Here is a 10,942-nt window from a genome sequence, read left to right as displayed (position 1 = left end):
GTGAACGTTCCTGGTAAGTGCCAACTCCAGGTAACACGTCATATTCGGTGGGCAGCACTTCTTGTGAGAAGTTTGCCAGTACATGTGCCTTGAAGTGGGTTTTGTGATATTTCCTCGAAGTCTCAGTAACAGGTGTAATTCTCATCCAAACTTTCTTGCAGAGGTTTGGTTGCAGACAAATGCAGGAAATGCACTCTGCGTAAACACCACAGTCAGTACGGCTTGTTAAAAGTAACCTTGGGAATGCCATCAACCTGCAAATTAGACCTGGTGACACGGTATCCTACTAACACTGAAAATATTAATATTTGTGGATGTACTTAAAATGTACAGGTATGCTCAAAATAACTTATCCCCATCGTGTGATGCCACTTTTCTTGCTGCCCATGAAAGCTGCAGAGAGGTTTGACTTTTTCTGCTTGTCACAACTGCTGTCAGCTGGCTCGGTGCTCTCAAATGGCTTGTCTGTGCCCGACAGGAGCGTGGCCATGTGCTGGTCTGACCTGCGTGAGGCGGGTGAAGTTCCACCAATGGATTGAGTCTTTAGACCCTTCGCACAGTCATCTCTGATCAAGTGATAAAACCCTTACAAAGTCAGTGGGACTTCCCTAAGAAATAATAGCAACGTGAAAATTGATCCCACTGTGGCGAGAGTGAGAATCCAGCAGGGTTTGGATTGGTGGTGGGTGACAGACAGCTCACCCTCGTGAGCAGACTTACATGTTTTTAATCATTCAGGGGGTGGGGGCGGGGGGAAATCTAACATTTGAACCTTACCTTTTTTCCCTTTTTATGTTGCTTTTCAAGTCAACCTGTGTCTAGGCAAAGGCTTTGTGCTTCACGCCCCTGTTGGGTTTCTCCATCAGTGGGATGCGACAGGAGATGATCTTTGGGTGGCAAGCCATTTCCAGCAGGCAACTTCCTTGGCTTCTCTGGACATGTCTTATTTCTAGGGTTTTTTTCCCATCACACATCTTGTCCCTTCAGCAATTCTTTGCTGCTGCTGCTTCATCCATTTGGGGTTATGCAGGGGACTGGGAGGAATAAACCTGAGCTGCTGAAAACTGCAAGTAGATCAGCCCATGGAGAAGCACTAGGAACTCCAGCTCATCTATGTCTTTTAATTGTGGCTTAAGCTACAGTTAAAGCTTCTGAAGTAACACAGTCTCAGTCTGAAGACGGTGATCGAAGTTGTAACTGCATGGTATGGTTTGCAGATACTGGGGTCGTCCCTGGAAGATCACGAAAATACAAAATGGCTCAAGTGTGTCCAGCTTAGGAGGTTGGAACCACTATACTTCTGTAGACAGGCTGATACAGTGGGTGAGCTTTGATCTGCTGGACTGCATTCTGGTTTCCATAATTACTCATGTAGTTTCTTTTTAAATCGATGGAGAGGAAGGTTTCAGTATAACTCCCCTAATATTTTTAAAGTGCTTAAAAGAGGGGGAGAAAAAGGGTATGTTCTTAGTCTGAGCATCTACATTTTCCCACTTTCTTTTGGAGCAGAGAACTGTTGTGAGAATTTTAATCTTTGCTACACTTGCCTCAGTTCTCATGCCTGTTTTCCATTCTGTTTTCTTTATTACTTTCTTTTTCTTCCTGTGATTCTTAGCTTTCTATTTTTCAATCCCAGTTTGTGAAGGGTGTGGGTTCAGAAGGGTTTCCTTCAGTTCCCAGTCCCCTGAAAGCATGAGAAATTGCCCATTGAGCCAATTCTCACAGCAAGGTATAAAAATAGGAGTAAAGAAAAGGTTACACAATGCTTGGATTGCAGCAGTTTGTACTAATGGGGAGATTTCAAAGCCATGGTTTGAAAAACATTTTTTAAACCTTATCATTTCCGTTAATTTTTCTCTCCCCAAGCTATGTTTCAGCTGCAGGAACTAGCATTAGAGATTACTTGAAGAATTGTACTGAAACATAGGAGTCAAGTGCTGAACAAGTCACGCAAAGCCAGAGAGAGACCACTAATTAGTTCTCATTAGCCATAATGAATGATTTGTTTGAGAAGCCTATCTTAAGAGTTTCCAGCCAGGTGCTTTGGTCTCTGCTATTAAATAAGTGGATTAAAAGGCAAGTGGATTTAAGATTATTTTGCCATTGCAACAGAACACAGGTGATGCTCGGGGAACCCGCTTGTTTGGTACCACAGATTGCTGTTACAGTCAGCAGTACCTGTGCTCCTGCAGAGTGCTTCACTGTAATTCAGTCTTGCAAACTTTTAAGAAAATGAAAAGGTATCACTAAGACTGTATTCACATGCTTTAAAGTTTTCAGAATTGTTTCTGAGCATTGTCTATCTCTACTTGCCAAACTAGCTGAAGCTAACAGCCAGCCACTATTGTTACCTGTTTTTGTTGACTTAAAAGGCTTATATTTATCTGAAATTTATTTAACGTTGGATTTTTGTTTGTTTCTGATTTCCTTATAATGAGACGGATCTCTCTGGCGTGTTAATTATTGTCAAATTGAAATGCTGAACAGTACTTTTGTTATCATTTCCAAAGCAATCCAGTAACTTGATTCTAATAGCAGTGTAATGCTTTCCTAATGAAATGTCTGCATTGAGCCACAGAGAGGAGCATTAACCTTGGATTAAAACCCAAAGAGAAAATCAAGCACGCTGTGGTGATTTTGTTCTTGTTTGCAAAATTGTTTTGTGAAGAAAAAGATGAACTGAAAGCTGTATTTAATGATCACACTGATCACGTCATGTACTTTTTTACTTCTGTTTACTTCTGGTTTACTTCTAACCCTTTTTTCCGTTTGTCTAACAGAAACATGGGTTACTTGGATATAGTAAAACTTTTTTAAAAAATAAAAAAATCTCTTCTGTTTTGCTTCCACAGAGCATCTTGTATGTTTGCAGTGTTAACCTGGCCACTGTTACATGGTAATCTCACCCGTGAAGAAGACTGGCTTTTTTGTTTGTGTGCTCAGTCATTGCCAGGGAAGCCACCTAAGGAGGGAACCTTTGACCCTTTCACTAGCAATGGTTGCTTAATGATTATTGTGGCATCTTTTCAGATGATTCCCGCTTACCAAGGAGCTCTTGCTCTCATTAGCTGCCCAGGAAAGTCTTCTTTTAAATAGTGGCAAGAAGGGCCTGTCATAGGCAAGAAGAAATATCTACACACAGAGAGCTTTTGTTTCTGTTTTGTTTTAGCAATTTGGGTAGTAGCAATGGTCACAGTAATCAGCTAGATAACAGCTGGGTCATGACTGCCTCAAAAGGTACAAGACATGATGATGAAACATTCAGACAAAATCTGAAATCTGATTAATCAGAAATCAAAAACTATGGCATAAAATTGTAGAAATAGTTCTGAAATTGAGAGGTCAGTTCAGATATTTTTTTTTTAATTCAATGTGATAAGCACAATTTCAGATTCAAGACATACTAAAATTGCCTATCATGTGCTGGGTAAATTAAGTGTTTTAAAGACAACTTGAATGACCAGTTTCTGTTGTATGCTAATCATAGAACAGCGTGGGTTGAGAAGGGCTTCTGGAGGCCATCTAGTCCAGCCCTTTGCTCAGAGCAGGTCTTACCAGATCTGATTGCCCACATTGGGTTGAGTGCTGAGCACCTGCGATGATGGCGGCTTTACAGCCCCCTTCAGCATCCCATTTCCATCCACACAGAATAAGCTGCTTAATCTTCCAATTTGCATAAATGCTCCTTGTAAAGTTAAGTTTTTGGGGACTGTGTCAAATCTTTAAGCAGCTATTTTCTGTGTGCCTCGTTAGTAATTTTTTCATTTGTGTCAGTATCTGGTGTGTGTTTTTAAAATACATATTTCTTACTGTTTGCTGTTATTGAAGAAGGATGTATGATGTGTATGAGCTGTTTCCATTGGCTTCCTAAATAAGCAATTTAATTCATTTGTTAATGGTGGTGGTGGTGTAGTTTTTTCTATTTTCAAAGGATACTTTTCCTTGCAATGCACTGAGCTCTGGTTTAAATTGCTACACTAGAAATAGTTTCAAACTGAACTGAATGAGCTGGATCAGAACATCCAACCTAAACAATTCTGTGATTATGTCTCATTCGGTGTCATGTCTAATATTGTCAGAGACCTGAGAAGAGCTCAGTGTGGGAATGGAACTTGCTTGTTTTCCCATTTGGAATGTGACTCTGTGGTAGAGGGCAAATTAGGTTAAGCTGGACATTGTTCATAAATGCTTATGGTTTCTTGTGGCGTGCCTGACAAACCTCTTCCTTGTGTATTCTGGAAACTTTTTTCCTGGATACTTCTCCAAGGTTGGACTAGGATTTCTTCTAAGCCACCCTCAGCAATGCTCACAGTTCCTGGTAGGGTGGGCTGTTTGAGATCAGTATTGCCAATTAATTTCATGGGCATCGTTTGGTGTTTAAATCCCTCAGTTAAAAGTTTGGAAGAAAAGGTCCGAAGGTTCCCTTTTATTTTTTACTATATTTAATTGTTATGCTTTATCAATTCCTTTCATCTCTACCAGGAGTTTTCACTGCCTTTTATGTAGGACTTGCCCGCAATGCAGATTTTCTCAGTGTTTCTTCCAATCGGTCTTTTCAGTCCATTGATCACATTTACTGCTTTTCTTAATTGTCTGCTCTTTGTTGTTCAGCTTCCCAGATGTGTGAGGCAGCTGGAACCCAATTGCGTGAGAGCAGAGAACAAAGTTCCACTGCCCTCATGCTGAAATGCCCAGCTCATACAAGCGACTGTCCCTGTACTGTATACCTTTTTTACTGTACAGTAGTGTCTTTCTTGGGCTCTTACTCAGTTTTCTTCTTTTCTGTTGTCTGATTCTGTGGAGGGGATGAAGAGTGGTGTCTCTAGCTGAACCGAAGGGCCAGAGTTGTGGACAGCAGCATGTGGCTACTTGTAGTTGACTGTTACTCACTGCAGTTGTGAGGTAAAAGAAATGTGCCTGGGCAGTATTGGCGTTCAGAGTCTCCGAGGGAAGGCTGCTATCTGCATTGCAATGTCCTGGAACACTTCTTTGTGTGTGCTTTTTCTGCTGCTCACTGACTATTCCCAGATGTGCTTAGGTAACCAAATCTATGAAGATTGTGATCTGGAGCTGCCAGCCCGAAGGCAGCCTGTTCGGGTTGAATAGACGCTGTCTTGTTAAATTTAGAACAGTGCACAAAACACAACACCAATCTCCTAACTCAGTCCTAGCATATTGTAATTTATAATCTTTTGATGTGTTTTAATTTACATTTTTATTTTTTCCCTAACAGGAGTCTCCACAAGACAGTGCTATCACCCGAGATATCAATCGAACATTCCCTGCTCACGATTATTTTAAAGATACTGGGGGAGATGGCCAGGACTCCCTGTACAAAATATGCAAGGTATTCTTTAAATTCTTCTTGACTGGTTTTGGTAACTTGTATTTCACATCATTAACAGATGTAACTGTTACCTGTGAAGAATGTGTATGTCTTACCCTTAACTGTATCATGGAGACAGACTCTGGCGCTAGACTAGGTCTGGTTCTTCATCGTAGGTGTTTAGCTGGTTATGGTGCCCTTCAGAAAGGAGACCTAAAGTAACAAGCCCTTCTGGATTCCTGAACACAAAGGTGTGGTGCAGAGACCGTGTGATTCCAGACATGTCAGCCTGGATCAAGCTGGACAGATGATGTGCTGTGATGGAGATGAGGGCTAATAATTCCGTACTGATCAAAAGCGGCTCACCTTTGACTGCAGCATGCTCCCTGGTTGTCAGTATCGGCTAAGTTGTGCTGGCAAAGTGAGAGAAAGTGCAGGAAATCATGCTGATGTTGCTTCTTGAAAAATAAATGTTCTGGTGTTGGGGTGTGCCCTTTATGTGTAATGTATGCCATAAGCTGCTGTTGTCATATATAGTTGTCTTTAAAATGGGAGATGACAATGTACCTCCCATAAATGTTATAAAACCATAGGCATGCACTGAAGTTGCTTATTAAAGGGAAGAAATTAGCAAAAATGGACAGTGTGGTCGTATTTGGTTATCTCAGCTGGAACGTTTTAAATTTCCAGCACTTTCTTCTGTGTTCCTACTGTTTCTCCCTCTTCCTAATGTCCCTGTAGCACCTGTTCAGAGAGAAATGCACTCGGGTAAGTGGTTCAACAGGCTGCAGCAGCCTTGGTGCATCACCGTAACCGCCACTGCATGTTACAGGTTGATTTTCATACAGGTTATCCCTGCGTTAGAATGGCGGCTGATGCACCCCGTGAAAATGTTATGGAGCTGTTCTGTGCAGTGTCTCTTGTTCTTGGTGTTTGCAGCTTGAGACAGATACGCTGTAAAGTCTTGATTCTTTTTTCAGGCCTACTCTGTCTATGATGAAGAGATTGGTTACTGCCAAGGCCAGTCGTTTCTGGCTGCTGTGCTGCTGCTGCATGTAAGTGGTGGGCTTTGCCCCTCATTTGTTTTAAGCTTAAGAATAAATGGTGCTCCCACAGGCTGGTAACTGCTCAGCTGGTGGGGTTACAGGCAATGTATCCGCTTACACGTTTGTCAGTAATAATGGGATTTTTAGGCAGAGTACATTGTTTAAAACTTAATGTGGTATATTTTTTTAAAGATACTGAGTTATGCTTTTTTAAACTTAATTGTTGTTGGTAGAAGTGATCTCGTCAAAGTAATATCCTTTAATTGCTTGCATGTTCAGAAGCTAGAGATATTTATGGTCACTGTGTATCAGAAGGAAAAGTTTTAGATTCACTCACACTTGGGAAATGTGAGAGGATTAGAAATCGGTACAAATTACTTATAGACCGTTCTTTTTTAAAAGTAATGTCTGCTTTTTATCTGTGTTTCTATTGCAAGCATGGGTAGTTGAAATGGAGCAGAGTTCCTGAGCCCGATAGCGGTTTGATATTCCTTTTCCCCAGCTGCTTTTTAGTGATTGTTGCTAGCGGGAAGCCAAGCGTGAAGGCTTCTCCACAGTTCTCAGTGGCAGAGGAAGTCTGGTCTTCGGTGGAAGATTTTCCATAGTGTTGTAAAGTCAGTGGAGGATATAGAAGAGATTGTAAACTCCATTCTTTTGAGACAAAAGCCACATTATTAGTAATAAAACCTTTTAGTTCTTTGTAAATGTAATTCGAAATATTTACTTGATGAGCAATTAATTCTTTAATAGTACACTAAATCAAATCAAAAAGGGTGAATTTTTCTGCTAGGAGAACTGAACACTTTTACTGAAACATACATGCTTTTTTTTAAGCTTTTTTCATTGTCATATCTTCTTTTTTAAAATCTCCATTGCATTAGAGAGTCTCACCGTCAAGAATGAACCATGTGTTATTGTAGAGTTTTTTCTTTAACGATAACTGTTGCTTCTGGGAATAATGTATGCATTTTAAAAGGCTAAAATTCAAAGAAGTTTCTTTTTATTTGAATCTCTTTGAAGTCAGCCTGTGGAGTGTGGCTGCTAGGGAAAATAAATATTAGAAAGAAGTGTTGTAGGAAAGGAAATGTAAGTTTCTGTGAGCCCTTCACTACCCGTTTGGAACGTCTCAGCAAAGTTTTCAGTTTTAACAAACTCCATCTGCTGACTGATGATGGTACACTTCGGGTTGGGTGTTCTGTCCTTTACAGGAACAAGTGGTGGACCTGAAGTCAGACTTTACTATGGAAATAAGAAAACTGAGTTTGATGTCAGGGAGAATTGTCAAAACACTGATGAGCTTAGAGGAGTGTGTCTTCAGTTGTTGGCAGGAAAGGGATATTGAACCTTCCCAAACCAATGCTGAGCTGTGATACTTGGAACTTTTTTTAGCCGTTACTGGTCTCTCTTATTCATGCCATCTAATAAACAAACCTCAGTTGTAATAGTCATTTAAAAAGATAAATGTATCATTAAGAATAAGGGGGAAATCCTGTTTAACATCCTTTAGTCGTACTGTTTCTGTCGTCATTACGTAGGTTACAAAGGGTTAGGCTGTTCAACATCTGAAAGGTTCTGATTCTGATGTGGTGATTTGGAACAAAGGCACCAAGAAACTGCTTTGGTCTTGATGTCTGAAAGATGTATTTTAGTTGAGTGAGTGAGAGGTGGTGTATTCCACAGAATAAGAAGGAAATGCCGTTGGCAACACTAGACCTCATTTTGTGTGTTAATATACTTGTTCACTTTTAAACTGGATGGGGCCAGATTAAAAAGTAGTGACAGTTTAGCCTTTTTGTAGGAGGGAGGAGAAGAGGGGTAAGGGCAAATGGAACCAATATGAAAGATTTAAATGCTCCATGATAAATACATTTCCCTCTCTCCCAGATGCCTGAGGAGCAAGCTTTCAGTGTTCTGGTCAAAATCATGTTTGATTATGGACTCAGGGAACTTTTCAAACAAAACTTTGAAGATTTGCACTGCAAGTTCTATCAGCTGGAGCACCTCATGCAGGTGGGTGTTCACACTTGCGTGAACTGAATGGGTCAGAGCCCACGATTCGAAACCAGTGATTTATCTTACATGTAAATAGTGTTTGTGACCTTGTAGTAAGGGTCTTAGTAAGAGTGAGGACTATCCATGCTGGAGGGTTTTTAAGCATAGAGGGTGTTGCCTGGAGCAGCCTGGTGCCACTGGCAGTGTGCAGTAGGTGTGACAGCAGGGGGGTCTGGGCGGTGGGGGTGGCTCTGGGCACTGCACTTGCGGCAGGCATGCTGCACAGCAGCTTTGCACTGCCAGCACGTCCACTGGCTGGATTTCCTGCTAAGCTGAGGGCTCGGAGATCGGACTTACTGTGCATGCAATACAGTGTCCTTCGGAGCATCCGCACCAGGGCCAGCCATCGGCATCCTTGGAAGGTTCTGCAGCGTGTCAGGCAGCTCTCGTCAGGCATGGGCGGATACAGAAGCCTGCCTTGCTGCACGGATTGTCACTCTGCCCTACTTCTGTTACTTTGGGATTTCAGCTACAGTTCTAAAATAGTATAAATTAACTTTCAGTATTTATGTGGGTTTTTTTATTATTAGGAATACATTCCTGATCTGTATAACCACTTTCTGGACATTAGCCTTGAAGCGCACATGTATGCTTCCCAGTGGTTCCTTACCCTGTTCACTGCAAAATTCCCTCTCTACATGGTCTTCCATATTATTGACTTACTCCTGTGTGAGGTATGTGTTATAATTGGAGACTTGTACTGCTATCAACTTTAGACAGTTTCTCACTATCTTGATTCATGTCCTTGTTACTATCTGTTCTTTCAGAGCTAAGCATGTGATAATTATTTTTATATATAAGTGTTATGTTTCTGTGATGAAAGAGAGTTCTCAGCATTTTAAAGATCCTAATTAGTAGTCAGTAGCTATGTAAAAGATTATAATCTATTTCTTGTAACACTGTTGAATCTATGTGAGATTCTGTACAGTGCTCTTGGGATGAGAGTTAATTTACAAATACCTGGATTCCTCTGTTGTTAAATTATATTATACACAATGGTAACTATTTTTTTTTCTATAATATTATTGCATGGAGGCCATAGCATATAAAATTGCCCAGCTAACTCTCATGCTGGTAATCTGACAAGCTTGGAGCTCTTCCTGCTGGAACCTTGAAGTCTTTTTGTACTTCACAGCATATATTTAGAGAGCAAAATTCTTTACGTTGAGATTTTGTATGTAATCACGTTTGGAACAGTATATGTGGTGGTATGCTGGTGAGTAGCATATTTGAGTCAGAGCTTATTAACATAAGTGAACAAATGACATTTTATATTGAAGCATCCTTGAGTTAATGATTTGCTTTTTTACTCACTGGTTCACGTTACATGTCCATTCTTCATTGGGTCTGCAGTTGTTACTGTGAAGTGGCAGCTTGTCTGCATTTCCTTTACTGAAGAGTTTCAGCATTCACAAACCTCTCCTGGTCAATGTTTTTACCCTTTCTGTGTATCTCTCTGCTGCTTGCTTTGTCCATGTGCCAATGTAATAGAAAGCAACAGATGGTCTTGAGAAAATCGGTTCTGTTTGTTTAGAAACAGATTTTCAATTCATAAATAGTAAATGTGTTCATAGTGAAGTTTTAAGGGTTTTTAAATAATTTTAAAGTAATAGTAAAAGAATAATTTAGGGGAAAAAGGAAAGACAGAATCTTGAAATAAGATGAACAACACGTCAATTATCAAAGATACCCCTTAAGAAGGCGTATGCTACTGCTGACTGTAGATAGTGTTTATATTTAATTGGACAATATAAATAAAACATTTCTTAGTTATGCATCAAACAGATGATGTGGGACTCTGTCCTAAAGTGAGTCACTTTCTTTTTCATTACACAAATTATCACCGTTTTCTAATACCAGAACTTAATATACCGATGTATATATTGCTGCATTTGAATCCAGTGTTTTCAGGAGTTGCTGTATGTAAATTAAATTATCTTGAGCTGACCAACTAGTCATTAAAAAAATAAAGTACACAACAGTGCCATTGTCATTTTAGAGTTTCAAACTACTGAGTAGGCAGTAAAACCTGTGTTGAAATACTGGTTTGCCGTTTATAAGGCTATTCAGTAAAGATACTTCCTAGCTGTTTGCAAAGTAGTTCTCTGGGCCTTTGATTTAATATATCACCTTGTTACATTTTTTTGGTTACTTTACTTTGGTTATATACATACAACAAAAGTTACATTACTTTTGGTAACATTACTTGGTTCCACTTGTATCGTGGTTCTCCTTTTCACAGAAACTAGACAAACCACAAAACCCCACTAAATACATTAATACCCAGGCTTGTAAATACTGAGAAATGAATTCATTTTGTCGTTATTTTTCTCTCCAGGGAATAAGTGTTATCTTTAACGTTGCACTGGGATTATTAAAAGTGAGTATGCAATGTCACGTTGTGCTTTATGCATCATCATGCACCATATAAATAATTAAGATGCCCATTGCAAAAATAATGTGCTTTTTTTGAAAAGCTAACAACTTCCTGCATGCCATGTGCTGTTGTCTGGCATGC

The 10,942-nt window shown here is 40.0% G+C and overlaps 1 protein-coding gene across 2 annotated transcripts in view; it reads left to right on the top strand.

Annotated features, from left to right (window-relative positions):
* The window catches only part of RABGAP1 (RAB GTPase activating protein 1), a 74,251-nt gene that overhangs the window by 49,919 nt on the left and 13,390 nt on the right, over nt 1–10,942 (top strand). For both annotated transcript variants that reach the window (XM_055720293.1, XM_055720294.1), the window contains 5 exons: nt 5,234–5,347; nt 6,307–6,381; nt 8,257–8,382; nt 8,955–9,098; nt 10,763–10,804. In XM_055720293.1, the coding sequence (XP_055576268.1) occupies nt 5,234–5,347; nt 6,307–6,381; nt 8,257–8,382; nt 8,955–9,098; nt 10,763–10,804 (501 nt within the window). The remainder of the gene's footprint in view (nt 1–5,233; nt 5,348–6,306; nt 6,382–8,256; nt 8,383–8,954; nt 9,099–10,762; nt 10,805–10,942) is intronic.

Source organism: Falco cherrug, chromosome 9, assembly GCF_023634085.1.
Source record: "Falco cherrug isolate bFalChe1 chromosome 9, bFalChe1.pri, whole genome shotgun sequence".
In the NCBI taxonomy this organism is placed as follows: Eukaryota; Metazoa; Chordata; class Aves; order Falconiformes; family Falconidae; genus Falco; species Falco cherrug.
Note: the sequence above shows the minus strand (reverse complement) of the source record. Positions and strands in the feature narration are given on the sequence as shown.